Below are 19,930 nucleotides of genomic sequence, written 5' to 3' on the forward strand. Positions count from 1 at the left end.
TAAAAGAATTTTTTTTTTACAAAGGGTAATGGGAGAAAATGCCCCCCCAAAATTTGTAACCCCATGACACATTTAGGAAGCCCCTACAGAGCCAGAAAAGCAAAAAAAAAAAAAAAAACACATGGCATACTATTTTGGAAACTACACCCCTCAAGGAACGTAACAAGGGATACAGGGAGCCTTAACAGCTGACAGGTGCTTGACGACTTTTTGTTAAAGAGGCACTGTCATTGTTAAAAACTTTTCATATATTGCAGGACTCATTATAATATGACATTTCACAATATACACCTGTTAATTTTTATTTTTTTTTCACCTGAAATTCAAGCTCAAAATAGCCGCCACTAGGGGTCGCCTGTCTTTTAGCCAGCAGACTATTCTAGATTTTACAGCATACTGGATACTGGCCATAAAGCATACCGGTATCCAGTATAGGAGATTTCTATTGTGTATGCAAAACTACAGATAAAGGAAGTGTGGACATGCTGGGAGCTGTGGTTTTACAACAGCTGGAGGCAACACTGCTCTAACACATTGCAGCTTCAGTTGTTACTAAACTACAACTCCCAGCATGCTGAAATAGTCAAAGCTTTCTCGGACTCCTGAATGACAAAGAAGTTGATCAGACATTCAGGAGTCCGGGAAAGGTGAATGACACACATAGTGACAGCTATGCTGGTTAGCATCCAGCTTTACTAGGAGAAGATAAAACAGATAGAACATGTATTCATAAAAATGCTGTACTTTTATCTAAAAAAAAGTTTTTTATAAAGATCTATTCTTATATTTATAAATTTTATCCTGTTATGAATTCACCATAATGTCTTCTGATTACTGCAGGCAAGCTCCAAGCATCTTTCTCTGTGTAACATGACCACAGCATAAAACCAGAGAAGAAAGGGTTACAGAGTAGAGAGTACTGACTGCCCAGGCTTGCTCCTGTGAGGGAGACAGACTTACACGCGCCCTCCAGCTTGCACAATGAAAAAGTAACTCACTAGCAGATAAATGCTTATATCTCTGGATCACTTTTTTCTCATTATTTCTTTTCTTTGCACTATGACAGGTACGCTTTAAAGTTGGATGCGTAAATGAAAAAAAAAAAATTCACTAAAATGCTGGTTTTTCCCCAAATGTTACATTTTTACAAGGGGTAATAGGAGAAAATGACCCACAAAATTTGTAACACCATTTCTTCTGAGTATGGAAATACCCCATGTGTGGACATCAAGTGCTCTGCTGGCGCACTACAACGCTCAGAAGAGAAGGAGTGCCATTGAGCTTTTGGAAAGAGAATTTGTTTGGAATGGAAGTCAGGGGCCATGTGGGTTTACAACGCCCCCCGTGGTGCCAGAACATTGTACCCCCCACATAAGAACCCATACACCCCTCACAGAATTTAATAAGGGGTTCAGTGAGTATTTACACCACACTGGCGTTTGACAGATCTTTGGAACAGTGGGCTGTGTAAATGAAAAATTACATTTTTTATCCGTGGACCAAAATTCCCATGGGCATACAGGTACGCTCTTGATCCTGTACCAGGGAGCGAAGGCGTACCTGTACGCCCTTGGTCCCTAAGTGGTTAAAGCTGATACATTAATGAAAATATATATAATCATAAATCTAAAGTTAAAATAAAGACATAGAAACGTGTGGTTCAAAAATAAGAAATTTTGAATGTGGATTCTGATGATCAATAAGCCAGCTTTCAATATATCTGCCAAAGAGCCTCCTGCTTGTCTACCTTTAGTGGGCGTTGCACTTCTAGTTAAATGGCCCCCAAATACGGAAGTATTGATACCTACTAGAGACATGACTTGTCTAATCCACATTGCTAAAGTTGGAGAAGGTACCGGTAAATGAGGTCTGCAAAAGCAGATAAGTCATTGGGAAGTCGAGCGACTCCTAAGAGTTTCCATTTTTAGTTCATAAGACTTCAAGCAACGAACAACACATACATTTTCTTGATGAGAAAAAGCTGGGTAAAAAACCATGCGAAGGTTGGTCTTAGTTCGTTTAAATACAGAAAAATATAACTCCTTGAAGGGAAAATTGTCTGTGTGAAATATCTAAAGGTCTAATGTCTGAGACTTTTAAAATAAATGAGACATGATGACATTGTGAGTTTATAAGATAATTTTAATTGTATTGAATCATTATCTTTCATGAATTGATCAAATTTAAGAGTACTGTGACACCCCCAAATAGACTGATATCTAGGAGAAGGGGGTCTTCTATATTTAATACCTTTCAATAACTTGCACATGAAAGAGTGTTTGACTAATGGTAAAGCGTGCACTGGTGCATGGTAATGAGAGATGACTGAACGATTTACATTGATAGTACGATAGCTTTACTCACATCAAAAGATACTGAAAGGAAATTGATGTCTTGAGTTATAGATGCATGTATGGGATCCAAATCATGTTGTATGCACCAATTAGACCAAATTTTCCAGGCTTATCCATAAGCTGATCTGGTACATGGAGCCCACACATCCGAGAGGATATCTCTAGCTGATTGTAAAAGATTGAAATCATGTTCTGATGACCTGAGATGAACCAGGCTACTAGAGACAATTGGTCTGACAAAATCAGAGGATGTGGATTCCGTGACAGATCTAGTAGCATGGATTGATGAATTGGTATGATACGAGGAGAATCTATAGACATTCCCAGAGTCTAAAGGAAACAAGATTGGAATCAGCCAAAGAGGGGTTATCAGGCCAATCGTCGATTTCTGAAATTTGGTTAATAGAGGAATTTTCGTAATTAATGCAAATGGTGGAAATGCATAAAGGGTCCCTGATGGCCAAAGTTGAAGTTATGTATCTGTGCCCAGAGATTTTGGGTCAGGACACCAACTGAACAAGTCTAGATGAAGGGGACCCCAGATAGAATTGAGTTGATTGAAAACAAGAGGATCTAGTCTCCAATCGCTGTTTGTCCAACTCCAGTCCGCTATGGAGTTGGACAAATCTAGGAGGTATCCTGCTTTCAAAAGATTTATTTTATTTTATTTTTTTTCTAAATTTTTTTATTTTAACAAATCATCTTACAATGAAATCAAGCAGTGGAATTCAACTAATTCCACAAATTAAATAAATCAAATTACAATTAAAACAACTCGTAGAATTCCCTACTTCATATAACTAATCCCCGCCTCCCAGATCCCCAACCTCAATTCTAAACTCCCGTACCCAAGATGGAAAAAGGTGGCAGGGAAGGAAGGTGAGAGAAAGCACGAGAGCACAAAGGAGAAATAAAGATAGCAAAGATAAGGAGAAGAGAAAAAAAAACAATAAAAAAAATAGAAAATTTGAAGTATAGATTCGGTCTGTTCTTCATATGTCTTTTGTCTCTACTTCCCCATACGTGCCGCTAGTTTACTAGCCTTCCTGTGTTGTTAGACTATCCATAAATTGATGCCATTTCCCCCATACACTCAAAAATTTTGGGAGTTGGTACTGGGCTGCTGCTATAGACTGTTCCATGAGATAGTTATTGTTTACTTCGTTTATTATTTGATATATATTCGGGACTTCAACCTTTTGCCACAATGTAGCTATCTTCATTTTAACTACTGTGAGCATGTGTACTATTATGGTTATATCTGCTAAGTGTCTGTTTTCCAAACCTAAGTTCAATAGTGCAACCTCAGGGGGGGGGGGTGTTTCCCATTATATTCTGCAGGGCTGTAAATACCTGTTTCCACAAGGGTTTAATATCCTCACAGCTCCACCATATATGATACAATGTACCAACCTCCGTTTTGCATCTCCAACATAAGTCTGATACCTTGGGATACATTTTAGCCAATATATACAGGGTCTGGTACCATCTAAATAGTAGCTTCCTAGCTATCTCCAGATGGGAAACACACTTGGAGACCTTTATAGGCCAAATGTAGGATGCTTCCCACTGTTCAACAGTGAAGGTCTTTCCCATGTCTCTTTCCCATTTCTTACAGGTGGGCAAAATACTCACATCAGGAGATAGGGCTTCATAGATTTGTGAAATCCCTCTTTGCAGTGCGTTATTCGAAAAGAACTTTGCCCTAAGAGATGATTTTTTTTAACCCTTGTGAAGGATTTATAGCCCCCGCAAAATGTCGTAACTGTAAGTACTTATAAAATTCAGTGTGTGGAATGTTGAATTTCTCAGTAATGGTAGAGGAAGGGAGTAAGCCAGAGTGGTCTGCAATATCAGTGTATTTATGGATTCCGTTTTTTTCCCCATGTCTTAAAATTTGTGTTGGGGATTTGGTATTGGATTGCCTCCATTGACAGATCGTATAGTGACATTGGTAAGAAAGTCTCCCTTATTTGGGGCAGTAGCCACACTCGGTTTGTAGCTATTACTGTAGATAGATACTGCCCAATTGGTAATGTAGAATTACGTGCTGTCCACAGTAAGGCTTCTAGTGGGCCCTTATTAACTATTATTCTTTCGATCTCCACCCATTGTTTGGTTTGGTCCCCCCGTCGCCACGCTTGGGCTGATCTAATAGGGCGGCCAAGTAATAATGCTGTAGATTGGGGCTTCCTGCTCCCCCTCTATTAATTGGTAAAGTTAATAATTTTGTAGCTATTCTTGGCTTCTTACCTTTCCAGATAAAGGGTCAAATCAACCTTTGCACTTTAGCTTTCGTTATTTTGGGAATATTTACTGGCATGTTGCGAAATACATATAATATCTTTGGTAGGAGGGTCATTTTGACCACTGCGATACGTCCCATCCACGAGGAGGGCATTTTAGCAAATTTGCCTATATCGCGACGGAGGGAGCTAAATAACTCATCAAAATTACATTTTACCATTGCTGTCTGTGGCGTTGTTAATATAATTCCCAAGTATTTGAAATGGCCTTGGGTCCATTTATATGGGTATTTATTTTGTAATAAAGTTTGTGTTCTTGGGGGTCACTCCTATACCCAATATTAATGATTTATTTGAGTTAATTTTGTAGTAGCTAATTTTGCTAAATTCTTCTATCACCTCTGTCACACCCTCTAAGGACTTTTCAGGCAAAGTAGTGCATAGTATGATGTCATCCGCAAATAATCGGTGCAGTGATTTTTCCCACCTATTTGTACCCCAGATATTAAAGGGGAGGATCAAATTTTTTGTGCTAAAGGTTCTATCATAAGTGCAAATATTAGCGGGGAGAGGAGGCCCCCCTGCCTCGTCCCATTAGTTATCTTAAACTCTTTCGACGAGGTACCTGCGGTTTTAACAAATGCAGACAAGGTGGTTAAAGGGCCATTACTGCTCAAACAAAGGGGCCTCCAAGTCCAAACTTAAGTATTGTTTGCTCCAGGTACCCCCAATGGACTCGATCGAAAGCCTTTTCGGCATCTATAGCTAGTAGATGGGTCTCTTCTACGTTCTAATATGGCTGCAATGTCGATAAATCGCTGCGTCCCATCCCGTTTGTCGTCCCCTTACGAAACCAACCTGATCCTTAGCTATTAATTCCGGGAGAATACTGTTTAATCTATTAGCTAAAATAAAGGTATGGGGTACCTCCATACTCAGAAGAGATGGGGTTACAAATTTTGGGGGGTATTTTCTGCTATTAACCCTTGCAAAAATTTGAAATTTGGGGGGGAAACACACATTTTAGTGAATTTTTTTTTTTTTACGTATGCAAAAGTCGTGAAACCCCTGTGGGGTATTATGGCTCACTTTATTCCTTGTTACATTCCTCAAGAGGTCTAGTTTCCAAAATGGTATGCCATGTGGGTATTTTTTTGCTGTCCTGGCACCATAGGGGCTTCCTAAATGCGACATGCCCCTGAGCAAAATTTGCTCTCAAAAAGCCAAATATGACTCCTTCTCTTCTGAGCATTGTAGTTCGCCCTTAGTGCACTTCAGGTCAACTTATGGGGTACCTCCACACTCAGAGGATATGGGGTTACAAATTTTTGGGGGTATATTTTGCTATTAACCCTTGCAAAAATGTGAAATTTGGGGGGGAAACACATTTTAGTGAAATTTTTTATTTATTTTTTTACATATGCAAAAGTCGTGAAACACCTGTGGGGTATTAAGGCTCACTTTATTCCTTGTTACGTTCCTCAAGGGGTCTAGTTTCCAAAATGGTATGCCATGTGGTTTTTATTTGCTGTTCTGGCACCACAGGGGCTTTCTAAATGCAACATGCCCCCCAAAAAACATTTCAGAAAATGTACTCTCCAAAATCCCCTTGTCGCTCCTTCGCTTCTGAGCCCTCTACTGCGCCCGCCGAACACTTTACATAGACATATGAGGTATGAGCTTACTCGAGAGAAATTGGGCTACAAAAATAAGTATAAATTTTCTCCTTTTACCTCTTGTAAAAATTCTAAAACTGGGTCTACAAGAACATGCGAGTGTAAAAAATGAAGATTGTGAATTTTCTCCTTCACTTTGCTGCTATTCCTGTGAAACACCTAAAGGGTTAAAATGCTGACTGAATGTCATTTTGAATGCTTTGGGGGGGTGCAGTTTTTATAATGGGGTGATTTGTGGGGTATTTCTAAGATGAAGACCCTTCAAATCCACTTCAAATCTGAACTGGTCCCTGAAAAATTGTTTGGAAATTTTGTGGAAAATTGATGCTGAACTTTGAAGCCCTCTGGTGTCTTCCAAAAGTAAAAACACGTCAATTTTATGATGCAAAACATAAAGTGGACATATTGTATATGTGAATAAAAAAAATTATTTGGAATATCCCTTTTCCTTACAAGCAGAGAGCTTCAAAGTTAGAAAAATGCAACATTTTCAATTTTTCATCAAATTTTGGGATTTTTCACCAAGAAAGGATGCAAGTTACCACAAAATTTTACCACTTTGTTAAAGTAGAATATGTCACGAAAAAACTCTCGGAATCAGAATGACAACTAAAAGCATTCCAGAGTTATTAATGTTTAAAGTGAAAGTGGTCAGATGTGCAAAAAATGGTCGGGTCCTAAGGTGTAAAACGGCTGGGTCCTTAAGGGGTTAAGGACGCAGGGCAGAAAGGTGTGCTCGCTCCAGTTCTATGACATGACGTGCGCGTTACAAACAATAGTGATGCTTTAAATTGCTTTCTGATACATAAAAGTCACATTCAAGCTCAGACCAGTGATAATGTAAGGATGTTCCTTTATTTGCTCCCTGTGAACTAAAAATGAACATAGTATCATGATGCTATCTCATAGTTCTCGATAACAGTCTTCATTTTAATGACACACCATTATTGAATCTCAAGTCCCCAAGGATGATGAGACGTAGAGAAAACAGAAGAAGGAAATCAGCAGGAGCCACACCAAATACATAGCAACCAATAAATTAACTTGCATCCTGCAGCTCTAATGCTTCATGCTTTTTTCTGCTTTGTGATAACTCGATCTCCTAAGGAACATAGTATTGAATGATGATTATTCACTTAAAATTATGTGTTTAGCCCTTAACATTAAACTGTTACACTGTGAAATTCCTCTACCATGCTATGGATTTGTTGTTTTGTTCTCCTACTTCACATGTATCCACCACAATGTAAAAAAAAAAAAAAAAAAAAAAAATTCTTTAAAAAAATGATAAACCAATTATATGAATTCTTATTCTTTGTTTTGTACATGATTAAAAAAACAAAAACAAGTAAGACATTAACAAAAGTAGGGAAATCCATTTTTTTATTGCAATAGCAGTTGCTGATGTGTGCAGATTTACAGGATTTCTTCCTATGAATGTAATGTACATGCATATTACAATAAATTAGGTCATAACTGCATGCACGCACTTCCCTGTTTATACCCAACGTAACTTAAAAATGAAAAATTATAAATGAAAAAAGTCCAAGAGTATATTTACAGATGCTGATAGTAAGAGCAGCTTAAAAACTAAAGGAAGACTAATGATAACCATATAGCTAAATCATTTGGAAATTATGTTCTAATAAAATGTTCAGATAAAATCAGACATCTTGTAAACAACATTGATTTAAGTTCTATATACAATTTACAATCTCAGAAGGAAATAGACTTCTGGTTCTCCAGTATTGCACGAGTCAGTCTGATATGTGAAATGATCTATGCAAAACTGGTCATTATGTCTATAGGTTTGGTAAGAACATGCACCCTCTGGTATACCCCTGCTCTCTAAGCCGTCTCGGTTACTACAATATCCTGCTATGTAGGATCCAGTGGAATGTCTGTTTACAGGTGGACAAGCTGTGGGTGGCTTATTCCTTAGGACTACACCACTTGGAAATTGTCGGTTTTGTTTTATTTTATTGGCTTCCTGTCTTTCCTTGGCACGGTTAGCAATGTTCCGCACTCTACTTTGACTTCTAGAAGACAATTTCCGGGCTAGAGGTCTAGGTTTATCCAATTCATCCTCCTCATAGATTGATGGTTTACTACAATCTTCTTGATCATAAGACACCAGTCTCCGTAACTGCTCAGTTAATGCATCTGTAGATTGATGTTTAGATTTGACTAAAGTTGGTCTGTCTTCAGAATTACCAGACAAAAGAAAGCCCCTATTTATGCGTTTATACTTGCTATCAAAATTACAAGATATGTCTTCCGAAGTCAGGTCGCCGAGACTTTTTGACTTGCATGGACTAGGTTGTTTGGTTTCTTGGGATGGACACATATTTGGACCTGCCTGTTTTGGAATGTAAGGAGTGTGCAAGCTGCCTCTGTGAGCAATATATTTTGAGTCTCTAAGTGCATTATTTTTAACCTGTTGTTCCTGGTCTCTCCTTTGGTATATATGAGAGTGTCCTAATGAATCAGAGACCTCCTGATGCATGTTGGTATGCAATATAGCGTTTTGATTTTTGAATTTTTCTGTTGTGATAAAGTCATTCAAATTGTTCTGGTAGGGCAGATGTGATGGCACATTTTTAAAGTCTTTCTCTTGGAAGCTTTGGGAAACATCTTGAAGACCCTGAGATGCTTTCTGATATTTAACTAGACCACCAGTATGAAATTTGTAAGAAGGCTCTGAAGGAATCCTATTGGTCAGACTGTTAGCCTGATTTGATGAGCTCAAAAGATTTTCCATGCTTGATGGACGTATATTTGTGGGTTTTGGCTTTATATCAGGATAAACAGCCTTTGCAGGTTTTGACTTTATTTCAGGATAAGATTGCTTGCATGGTGACTTTCTGAAGTTGTCAAATGATCTGTCACTTTCTCTGACAGTGTTGGCATCCATCAGTGTGTTCCCGCTCAGGTCTGCTTCCTGTATAATTGTGTACATTGAATATTCTGTTGTTTCTGGGCTAGAGAAAACTGAAGTATCATTTGCTGTGTATAATAGTCTTTCCACATGTTTTGGCACTGAAGAGTGCCTTTTTGGTGTTGAAATGGCAGGTGTGAATATTTCAGAATATCCAGAAATCTTTGCATGACTATTAATGCCATTTAAACTTGAGACACATGTCAAGCTTGTTTTCTCATCGGTGACTTCAAACTGCCTTATCAATGCAGATATGGAGCTGCCAAGTTCACTATTATTCACAGAGGGAACCTCATTTATCATGTGTGATATATCATTTTCCAAAATAATGGCCGTAGACTGTAAATGGTTTGCATCAGTGCAGACAGTAGTTGACAAATCTGTAGTTGACATCAATTCATTAACTTTGAATTTGTCTTGAGAGGTTGCAGATTTTGTTAGGCAGAATGATTCTTGCGATGCTTTTTGCCTCAAATCTTTAACATTTGGACTTTTCCGATTCATTTTTTCCTTTTCATCCTCTGGTTCACTAGTAAACGTGTCATTGAACTCTCTGATATCCTCATACATTTTTTTCCCATAGTCTAAGTGTAAACTCTGCCATTTTTTATGTACATGTCCATTGACAGTGGCAATGGCCTGGTGTGGATTTTTGGGAAGACATGCGGGATTCTGGATAAATTCAAGCACTTCTTTCTTATTTTTCTCATTTCCTGTGGAAAAGAAAAAAAGATAATTCATAATAATAACATTCATATTCAAACAGTTTGCTTTCATCGTCAAAGACAGATATATGGCTTGTGTGAACATGGTAAAAATGTTGTGCAACATACATTCACTATGGTTTCGTGCTTTGTGTAAACAACTTTTGGTATGAAATGATAAGGCGTGATTCACACCATATTGTCATCACTAGACATGGGCATTAAATGGATTACATCTAGTTTGAGATGTAATCATTTCTGAAAGTGATGGTAATGAAATACCACACCAAATACATTGTTACCTTCAGTAGTTTCCTAATTAGAATTGTACTAGAAAACATAACAAAAACAATTCTGTTAAAACGTGATATAAGATTAACATAGAAAAATACTTTTATAGGAATAATGTAGTAAGAACTACCAGTTATGACAACCATAGAGCATCCTAGCACGGTGGTGGCAAACTCATAGATCTGACTAACCTAATGGTTAGAAAGGACAAATGTATTCAAATATTCTTTGTTTTCCCATTTTACAGACCACTAGAAAGCATTAATGAATTGATGCTACAGTTTAAAAGGAAACATGTCATATTTTCAGGCTGTCTGATCCAAATGCAGCATAAAGCACAGTGTGGTTTCCTTAAGACAATGCACTGACATGATAAACCTTGAAATGCTGCAGTGTTTCAGAGAAATCATAGATTAAAACCTATCCAGGAACCTTGCTGTAAGTCAATAGGGTAGTGCGTCAATATAGTCAGCCTCGGACAACAGAAAAATCCCATATTCTCGGCACGAACCACTGGATCTCATCAAGCTTGTTTTCAGGAACTTATTAAAGGGGGGGGATAAGATGTCTGATCGCAGGGGTGCTGCTGCTGGGGCCCCCTGCGATCTCCATGCTGCTCCCGGCATTCTGTGTCGGGCGCTGTTCCCAAGACTGAGACGTGACGTCACACCACTACCCCCATTCATGTCTCCTTTGGATAGAGGATAAGATGTCTATGGCCAATTTTTCTGTTGTCTGAGACATCCATTATTAGTGTAGACAAGATACACTACCGATTCCGGGAGGCTGCATTATGCTTAGAAATGATTTTGTTACCTGATGCTATGTCATTTATTTTGGTATCTTTAGAAGATTCTGATGTAGAAGGTTCAAAGGCCCCAAGAAGAAACTTATCCACTGGCATTGAAACAGGTCGACCCTGTAGGCTTCTGGATGTTCTCCTCATTACAACCTCCTTCTCCTTAGCACCAGATACCTCACATGGAAAGTCTTTACTCTCTGTGGATTCTTGAAACACCATCTTAGTCTTCTTTCTGCCCTTGGCAGGTGCACTTGCAGTGCGTCTTAAAATTCGGTCTCCGATGGATCGCTTTCGTATATGACCATTACTTTCTACCGAACCATGCTTTGTACTTTTATTGAAAAGCCCTTTAAGCCCAATAAACTGTCTGTTCTGAAAATACAAAAAAAAAAAAAAAAAAAATTTAAACACAAACAAACACCTTATTGATGTCTTAAAACTGAACTAATACAGGAATTGGGATGACCAACACAGGCGAAAGATATCAGGTAAATTCAAGCTTCACAGATGCATGCATGTATGATCAGTAATACACTATGAACAGTAGAACCAGCATTGTGAATATAAGTGATATCACAAAAGTTTACAAGTTCTATGCATACAATAGGTACTGTATGCATAGGGTTGCCACAAACACACGATTCACAGTCGGTCCATGCTTGACTGGGGGCTAATGCTTAATGATACAATACTTTGTCATGCGACAGGCAATTGGCACTCAGCATGTATCATAGGTCTACCTTTGTGGCTCCTAGAAAGTGCAATATAGTATAACTGGGATTGAGGATTAAAGGACTCCACTGAAATGGAAAGAAAAATACAAATTTGAGCCCCTGTAATAAATGGTATGTCAGCAGGCATATATAAGAAGCACCAATGAAAGGAAATCCATAGCTGAGTGAACATAAAATTTCTCTGCAAGAAAAAAAAAAATGACATTACACCAAGCTAGGTGGTTACATTCATCTGAAATCCATCACTGAGGAGCGGCTAATAACATGGAAAACACCAGTATTAAAATTCTATCCACCAGTTAATGAACAAAATATCAGTACAGTCTGCAGTAAAGCCAGCCTGTATCTCAATATGAAAAGCTTTTCATTAGCCAGAGTGAAATCCAAGGCTTTACATCACTGTCCTGGAATATTTTATAATTATAGCCTATCTAGCTCACAAAACTAAAGATATCTATGAAGACTGCAAGCTTAGGAGATGATGTAGATAATAAAATAGCTTACCTTCCCATATATCTCATTTATTGTGACATGGACAAAAATGGAGGCTTCAGTAAGTCCGTCCAAATAAACATGGCGGTATCCTGTCAAAGGAGTCCAAATAATGATAATGTCAAATTGTGCTCAGAAATACATGTGCCACAAAACAATTCTTACTATGATGGGTTGTAGACCTGAAATGGCCTTTTAAGAAAATGTCAGTGCAGAGGTAATGTTTTATCCAACAATATATTTTTATTTTTTTGGTCTGATATCTTTTCATTTGGATCAAGGTCACTTAAATCCATTTAAGAGGCTGTAGAGCTGGTTCTTTGGCCAGCAGTCCCATAATTATTGTGGTTAGATTTTGTTATTAGCACTATAGCAATGTCATAGGTTGTACAATGTACACATATTTGGCATGGCTATGGGTGGAAGTATTAATTTTGGAGTAAATATTTTGGAACAAATTAAAAACATTAAAATATAACATGAAAGAAAATCTGGAAAAAATCAAATTTTCTTTCCTGATTTTTCTCATTTTCTAAAAATATCATATAAAATAAAAACAACACCCCTACAAAGTAAATTAAAATCTGCTTCAATTTTAAATAAATAATTTAAAATCCCAATGTGTCCAGCAAAAAAAGGAAAACTAAAATTTGGGGGTAAACAAGCAAAAAAAAATTAAACAATAACTTTAGAATGCAGCATGGTCACGGCAGGGTCAAAATTGATGAAAAGAATTCACTACATATTACATAGATGAAATCAAGTAGGTGATCTACCAATAGTAGGTTGTCAAGTTACTCCCAACATCATATGCTACACTGCTAGTACGGCTTGAATGAGGAGTGGAAGCTCAATAGCAAAATAGTTTAACCTAATTCCTCAAACATCAGGAAAACAACATTCAGCCCTATTTCTAAATATAATAGAATTTCTGGTTAATACCCAATACATTGTTTACTAATGTTGTGGTGACTGTGCAGAGGGGGAGAGCATGTTCACAACGCCCAAGGTCCCACCCCATAAGGCTAAGTTCACATCTACGTCGAAGCTACATTGCAAAGTTCATTCCAGAAACAAACAACATAGTTGGACGGTCCATTGCACAACAGACAATATGGGTCCCATTGACTTTGAATGGGTTATGACGATTTTCCATTTGGTGTCTGTTGTTCTGCAGGAGTTAAGCGTAGAAAAATAGAACTGACCTGCAATAATTTTTTCTCTGCTCATTGCCGATCATTTAAATGGAATCTGCAAATGAAGCTCTCTTATCGGAGCTTCAACACAGATGTGAAACACAGATGAGCCTAAAAGCGTACCCGTCAGATCCAACAAAAAAAAATGTTTTTTAAATATATTACTCTGTACCTAATCCTGACCATGTACATCAACATTTATTAATTTCTTTATTACACTTTTAATTTAGCTCACTAGTCTGAATTCCTCTCAAAGGTAGGGGGCGCCCCCTCCCTCAGTATGCTGTCCGCTCCCATCTCCCTTAGCATTAGCAAAACTACAACTCCCAGCTTGTCCTCACTTACAGTAGCGGGACACGAGTTGATAGTGGGAGGATTTTTCCACAGATGTGAGCACTGCGCTCACAGCTGTCAATCAAGAAAGTGTGTCCATGACGCATGGACACAGCAGGACTAGTGTGTGTCCAAGCAGGCGGGGGGGGGCAGTTGTTTGACTGGCTTTTTCAATATGAAATACTGAATAATTTTCTAATGAAAGCAATTGCAAAACCTGTTGGTTTTGCATGCTTTACAACATATCATAAGTTTTTGTATCTGAAAGCGCCCATTTAAGTCTATGTCTACTCGGCAGAATTTCAGCACAGTATTCCACAGTAAATTCCACAGAAATTAATTGCCCATTCACTTCAATGGAATACTGCAGGGGAAATTCTGCTGTCTGAATGGGACAGCGGAATCCTATTGAAGTGTATTGGCTATAAATTATGCAGAATTTTCATGCAGAAATTCTGGCGTGTGAACACAGCCTAACAGTCATAATGGCTGCCCCTATGGTACGTAGGAGCAAAATATGTTTTGCTGTGAGGCACCAATCTTTGAATAATAAAATGAATCTAATAAATCGGAGCTTTCCCTTACATTGTCACTGTACATTACAACATAATTTAGTAGTTACAGTTTTATATGCTATGAATAATTTCAGTATGAATACTTTAATTGAAAAGAAAAAAACCATTTCAGCTTTGAGTAAGCAATGAACATACCGGGCATTAGACTGCTGAAGGCCACTGTTCTCTGTCCAACAAAATCTCGCCCAATTGGATCATGGTCCCATACTAAAAACCTGACCAGTGCTATTTCAGGCATGTGGACAGTAAAGGTAAGGGTCTCCTCCCAGACTGGATTAAAACCTGAAATATACATTGCAAATAATACTTATACTGATATAATAAACATAAGATATAATGAAGATGATCAATAATCCCACAATTATATATATGTAAGTAGACCATGCAAATTCTTCTATACAGTGCAGACAGAAATGCTAGACATTGGACAGCGTAATATAACACATTTACTAAGCTGCATATATAAATAGTAGGGATCGACTATTTACTTGGTTTGGCTGATATTATCGGCCGATATTCACGATTTTGGGCGTTATCTGTATCGGCTATTACCTTGCCGATAATCCGATAATGCCCCGCACCCTGCACCACCCACCGCACCGCGCAGCACCCCCCACCGCACCGCCCCGGCCCCATTGCCTCCCCATCCCCGGTTTTATAATTACCTGTTCCAGGGGCCGGGGTCCACGCTACTTCTGGTTCCTGCTGCGTCCTGTGTTACGCTGTGCGCTGTGCAATGACGAGTGACATACTCAACGCAACGTCACCGTCAGTGCGCACAGTGACAGCTCAGGAGGACGCCGCTGGAGCCAGATGTAGCGTGGAGCCCGGGGACAGGTAATTATAAAACCGGGGATGGGGGAGGCAATGGGGCCGGGGCGGGGCGGTGCGGTGGGGGGTGCGGTGCGGCAGGGCGAGAGAAGCGGTGGTCTCTGGCACTGCAAAAGCCGCTGCAGTTCATTGATTTAAAACGCCCGCTTTAAATCAATGATCTGCAGCAGTGCCAGGGGGAGGGGGGGGGGGGAGATAAATAGCCGATAACTTATACCGGAATATAGGTATAAGTTATCGGCTATCGGACCTAACCTCCCCAGGTTATCGTATCGGCCCTAAAAAATTGATATCGGTCGATCCCTAATAAATAGACAATAAAAATTTGTTCCAATATACAAGAAAATAATAAATATGCACACATACAGTATATTGCCAGGCCAGTGTGTATGAGAAGAGACAAAATACAGGAAGTAAGGGCGGAGCCTGCACAGAGCTCTACTTGTCCCACCCTTATATGTATTTCGTCTCTTCATGGGCAATACCTGCAGTTTTCACCCAAAACAATTCACATTTCTTAACCAATGTGTATTACAAATATACATATAATGTTATTATTTACATTCTATAAAATATTTTACCCATTTAAATCAAAAACTTTTATCACCTATGCCCTTGATATGACCCTCAACATGGCGGCATGAAGTAACCATAATGAAGCCACCTATCAGGCTGCTGCTCTCTTCAAACTGAACAGGAGTCAACAAAACAGCCTTATACAGCGGCTCCACTACTACCTGCCACAGCAAATGGCTATTTGAGATAAGGCACTGGATGTTTTCTTTTTTTCATTAATAAGTTAAGGATCAGTCAGACACGCAACAATCTAACATTTATCATATATTCTATGGAAAAATATAAAGTTTTTAGGTTGAAATACCTGTTTAAGGTGTAAGTTCAATGTTGCTTTCCACCTGTTCTGCAAAGTTCGACAAGAAGAGATGCTTCACATGCTGGGCGTTGCAGTTGCTGAGGAAATTGTACCAACGTTCAGTGAGTTCTGTACACAAGACCTACTCATTAGAAAAGGACTTGTGCACAGAACCTGCTGGGCATCATACGGTTGCCTCTGCGAGTGTACCGCTTAGCATGTGCCGCATCTGTTCTTGCCAAACTTTGTCGAACAGGTGGGAGTGCAATGCTGGACTTGCGCTTTCAAGTACCCCACTTTACTAATGCCCAGTATTGGCTGCACAGCATAACTATGCAGATCAAGAATAGGGTAGTTGTAAAGTGGTCTGTATAGGTTGCTATCCAGCTTCATCTGAAACAGATCCCAGAGTCCTGAATGACAAAGCTACCTAGTTGTGTAGGCTACATCCCTTGCTCCTACAATAACTAGCAGAATTTTGTTCTTGAGTCTGGCGATGCTGGATGACGATTCAAAAAAAGTCTGAATAGAACTGAAATAACTTGACAGAGGAGGGCAGCTCAAGGATTTATGTTTACAGGCTGTTTCCCAACTTAAACAAAAAGGACCCTTAGTTTGGTGTATGACAGTAACGGTGATCTCATGATCATTCCTTATGTTTCTACCCTGCATTGCTGCAATGGATAACTTCAAACATATCTCAAATATCCATATGCAGCTACTGACAGCATGCGTTCCCTTCCTTTATATTCCAAGGATAATAGAAGTGGGTGCCAATGCTTATGCATTTCTAGGCCAAGAAGCAAACAAATTATATTGGGCTTTATAATCATTGAATGAGCACGCACAGTAAGTTAGGCATAAGGCAGCTGGAAGATGGTGAAAGATTGTAATACTAAGCTTTTTCTTGTAAGCTTCAAACCTTGACTGCTTCAATTCCATACATTATCTTGTTACTTTTAATTAATGGGGAGGCAATGTGCTGTACATAATGTCTCCATCTCCATATGAAAGAAAGTAAATCTGAAGTATTTGGAAAAACAGATGCAAAAAGAAGAACAAAAACCTCATTATCTCTGCCTTAGCAGCATGCTTTATTGGCGCACAGAGCTTTCAATCTCATCATTGAGGTGTAGAAGAGTATGCCCTATAACATGAAAAGTTCCTTGAAGTCAAAGCACCTTTTTGCTCAAAATGCAAACTCTGAAAAGGAAAAAATTAATTTGGGACATGGCAGCAGAACCCCCCACTGACTTCTAGATCTAATGGCTGTGGTTCTCATTCATCATCACACTGGCAAGGCAAAGTTGCAGCACAGACTATATAATACCCCAACATGTTCTTTTTTTTAAAGAAGCTAAGCAAGAACAACATAACCCAGAGCGGCACAACACAAGAAACACACTTCAACTGAAGGGCCAAGAGCATGGACCATAGTTTATCTTATAGTCTAAAAAATTATATAATGTGACTGAAAAGACCAAGACTTGGCCACCATTCTGGATTCCTAGAAAAGTAAATGCAATTTACCTGTAAGGGTAGAAAACCTACAACTAGACAGCCAAAATAAACTGCAAACCTAAAATATGCTTGTGCCACTGCATCAAACAGTGATATCTTATATTTGGTTATCTATTGTCCTTCTTCTGGACTTGAGTGATTCATGATTACTTTGCAGTTTTGTACTGGAAAAGATGAACCATCAGAATTTCTTCATTCTAACATTTTGGATCTAAGAGTTTCACCCATCTTACTAATAAAATAGATAAATAATGCAAATAGAAATTGTCTATGGTTCCAAGTTTCAGGGGAGAACTGAGCATGACCATCCGCTCTAGTAATATGTAGTAGCTAGGGCACTTATTGGCAATACTATGTATAAACGGATATAAGCATGGTTAGTATAATAAGGGGTTTGAGATATTTCAGAAAGGATAACAAAAATACAAACTGTATCCTAATGAAATTTTAATGATATGTTACGATTCCATTGCCAACGGGCAGAGTAAACTACACAGAAGACTGTCAGGGGAGCTAAGATATATTTTCATTTATAGATTATTTTTATTGTCAACAGATGATGGTTATTGTTTAGAATAAACAGAGCTGAAAGTGGAATGATCCAAATTGTGTAAAGATTTGGTAAAAGGATTACGATGATGTAAAACTATAACCAGAACTCCAGAGCTGCATGCAATAACCCATAGGCCAAAATGGGGCACAGCACTGGTCCTACAGACCATCTGGCATAATTACCCTCCAGCATGGTTGTGCTGAATCAAAAAATGCAAGAACCCTGGCTAAAAAAGCAAGAATTCATGGCTAAGATTCAGCCCCTTTAAGTTTCACATCACAAAGCTTTATGCAGAAAGAAGAGGAAACACTTTGTGCCACCAACTTTTTAGAATCACTGACCAATGTGGCATATTGGCCCCCTCTCCAAATTTAGAAGCTCCAATTTAGTGGATCCTTATGCTGTGGATTTCAAGAAACACTGAAAACTTTCAAATTCACAACATGTCTTTTATTAGATCTGACATTTTTTGGGGATTCTGCACATCCTAAATCCAAATCATAAAAATTCACAGTAAATTCTTCACACAACAGATGCATATTTTGAAAAATGTACTAGATTATAGGCAAATCCCAATTAAACTTTGCCAAATGGGAATTGAAAAGCTTTTAATATATCACATTGTTCTGAAAATTATTGAAACAACAATTATACTGTAATGCCATGAAAAATTTATATTTCCAAAATGTATCATTGTTACCTAATACAAACACATAAATATAGGCAATTTATATCAAAGGCAACAATGACTCACCATTGTCATCAACTACACGAGTTTGTTCTTTGCAGCAATCCACAGGTAAACCAATAATTTCCACTTCCACAAATGGATCAATGATCTGCAGAATACACAAAAAGAGTTATGCTACTACTCATTGTACAACATTATACACAACACTCATACCAAACACTTCCACATTATGAAATAATCCATAACAGTGCATAATACTGCAGTATCATTCCTTGTATTGCCTTTCCTCCCCTGCAATCTTCTGTGCTCTGATAACTCTGATCTGCATGACTATATAGTATCTAGTTGTGATACACTGCCTTCTGAGCCTTTACTGGGTCACTAAACTTATTGATGGACATTACCAGATTTTAGCTGGGATATTTCTATGTTTATGCCCCTGCTAGTTCTCCTATAGGGCCAATTAGGGGCCCAAAATGAAGCACGCTCTATTTACTACTGAGACACCATACTCTGCAGTTAGCCCAAGAGTGCTTACCCTTGGTGCCATTAAGACTCCATCAATTTTGTACAAAACGATTTTTACAGCACCCATAAACTATTATGGGACTCTACTGTATTATGCTTATAATTTCTTACAGCTAACACCTATAGGCTTTTTGCAGCTTGCTCCATGAAATCTGGTATTACACAGCACTATAAAATGACATGCATGAGATCTTAGGGACTTGTTCACATCACACTTATGGCCTCTATTTACGCGCCACCCAGTGACACCTGCAAACCTTAGGCTGGGTTCACATCCTTAGCCTAAGGATACTACTAAAAATAACTTCCAAGACATGGAATGTGTTGTCCACTAAACAATTCCATCCTTTATTTTTACAGTATACTGCTGCAGCATATAGTTTATTAGCCAGAGGGAGGCCAGAAGGACATGCCAGAAGCTATTTAATCCTACAAACATTTAGCTTGTAATTTGAAGGCTTTCTCGAGTACACACTAAACGTACAGTACATTACAGACATGAATATTCCTATGGACTAATGAACACAGTCAGCTGACACACCCTTATCTGTTGTGTGAGGCTAAGTTTCCACTTTTTGGAAAGCTGCCACTGCA

At 38.5% G+C, this 19,930-nt stretch overlaps 1 protein-coding gene across 1 annotated transcript in view; it reads right to left on the bottom strand.

Moving 5' to 3' along the window:
* Nucleotides 1–7,137: 7,137 nt before the first annotated feature.
* PLCH1 (phospholipase C eta 1) overlaps nucleotides 7,138–19,930 on the bottom strand; it is a 161,877-nt gene continuing 149,084 nt past the window's right edge. The window contains exons 19-24 of the mRNA XM_056564997.1: nucleotides 18,872–18,956; nucleotides 14,477–14,623; nucleotides 12,250–12,329; nucleotides 11,752–11,811; nucleotides 11,026–11,383; nucleotides 7,138–9,927 (exon numbers count right to left, since the gene is read on the bottom strand). Coding sequence (XP_056420972.1) covers nucleotides 7,985–9,927; nucleotides 11,026–11,383; nucleotides 11,752–11,811; nucleotides 12,250–12,329; nucleotides 14,477–14,623; nucleotides 18,872–18,956 — 2,673 coding nt within the window. The 3' untranslated portion in view covers nucleotides 7,138–7,984. The remainder of the gene's footprint in view (nucleotides 9,928–11,025; nucleotides 11,384–11,751; nucleotides 11,812–12,249; nucleotides 12,330–14,476; nucleotides 14,624–18,871; nucleotides 18,957–19,930) is intronic.

This window comes from Hyla sarda, chromosome 3 (genome assembly GCF_029499605.1).
Source record: "Hyla sarda isolate aHylSar1 chromosome 3, aHylSar1.hap1, whole genome shotgun sequence".
NCBI classification, from domain to species: Eukaryota; Metazoa; Chordata; class Amphibia; order Anura; family Hylidae; genus Hyla; species Hyla sarda.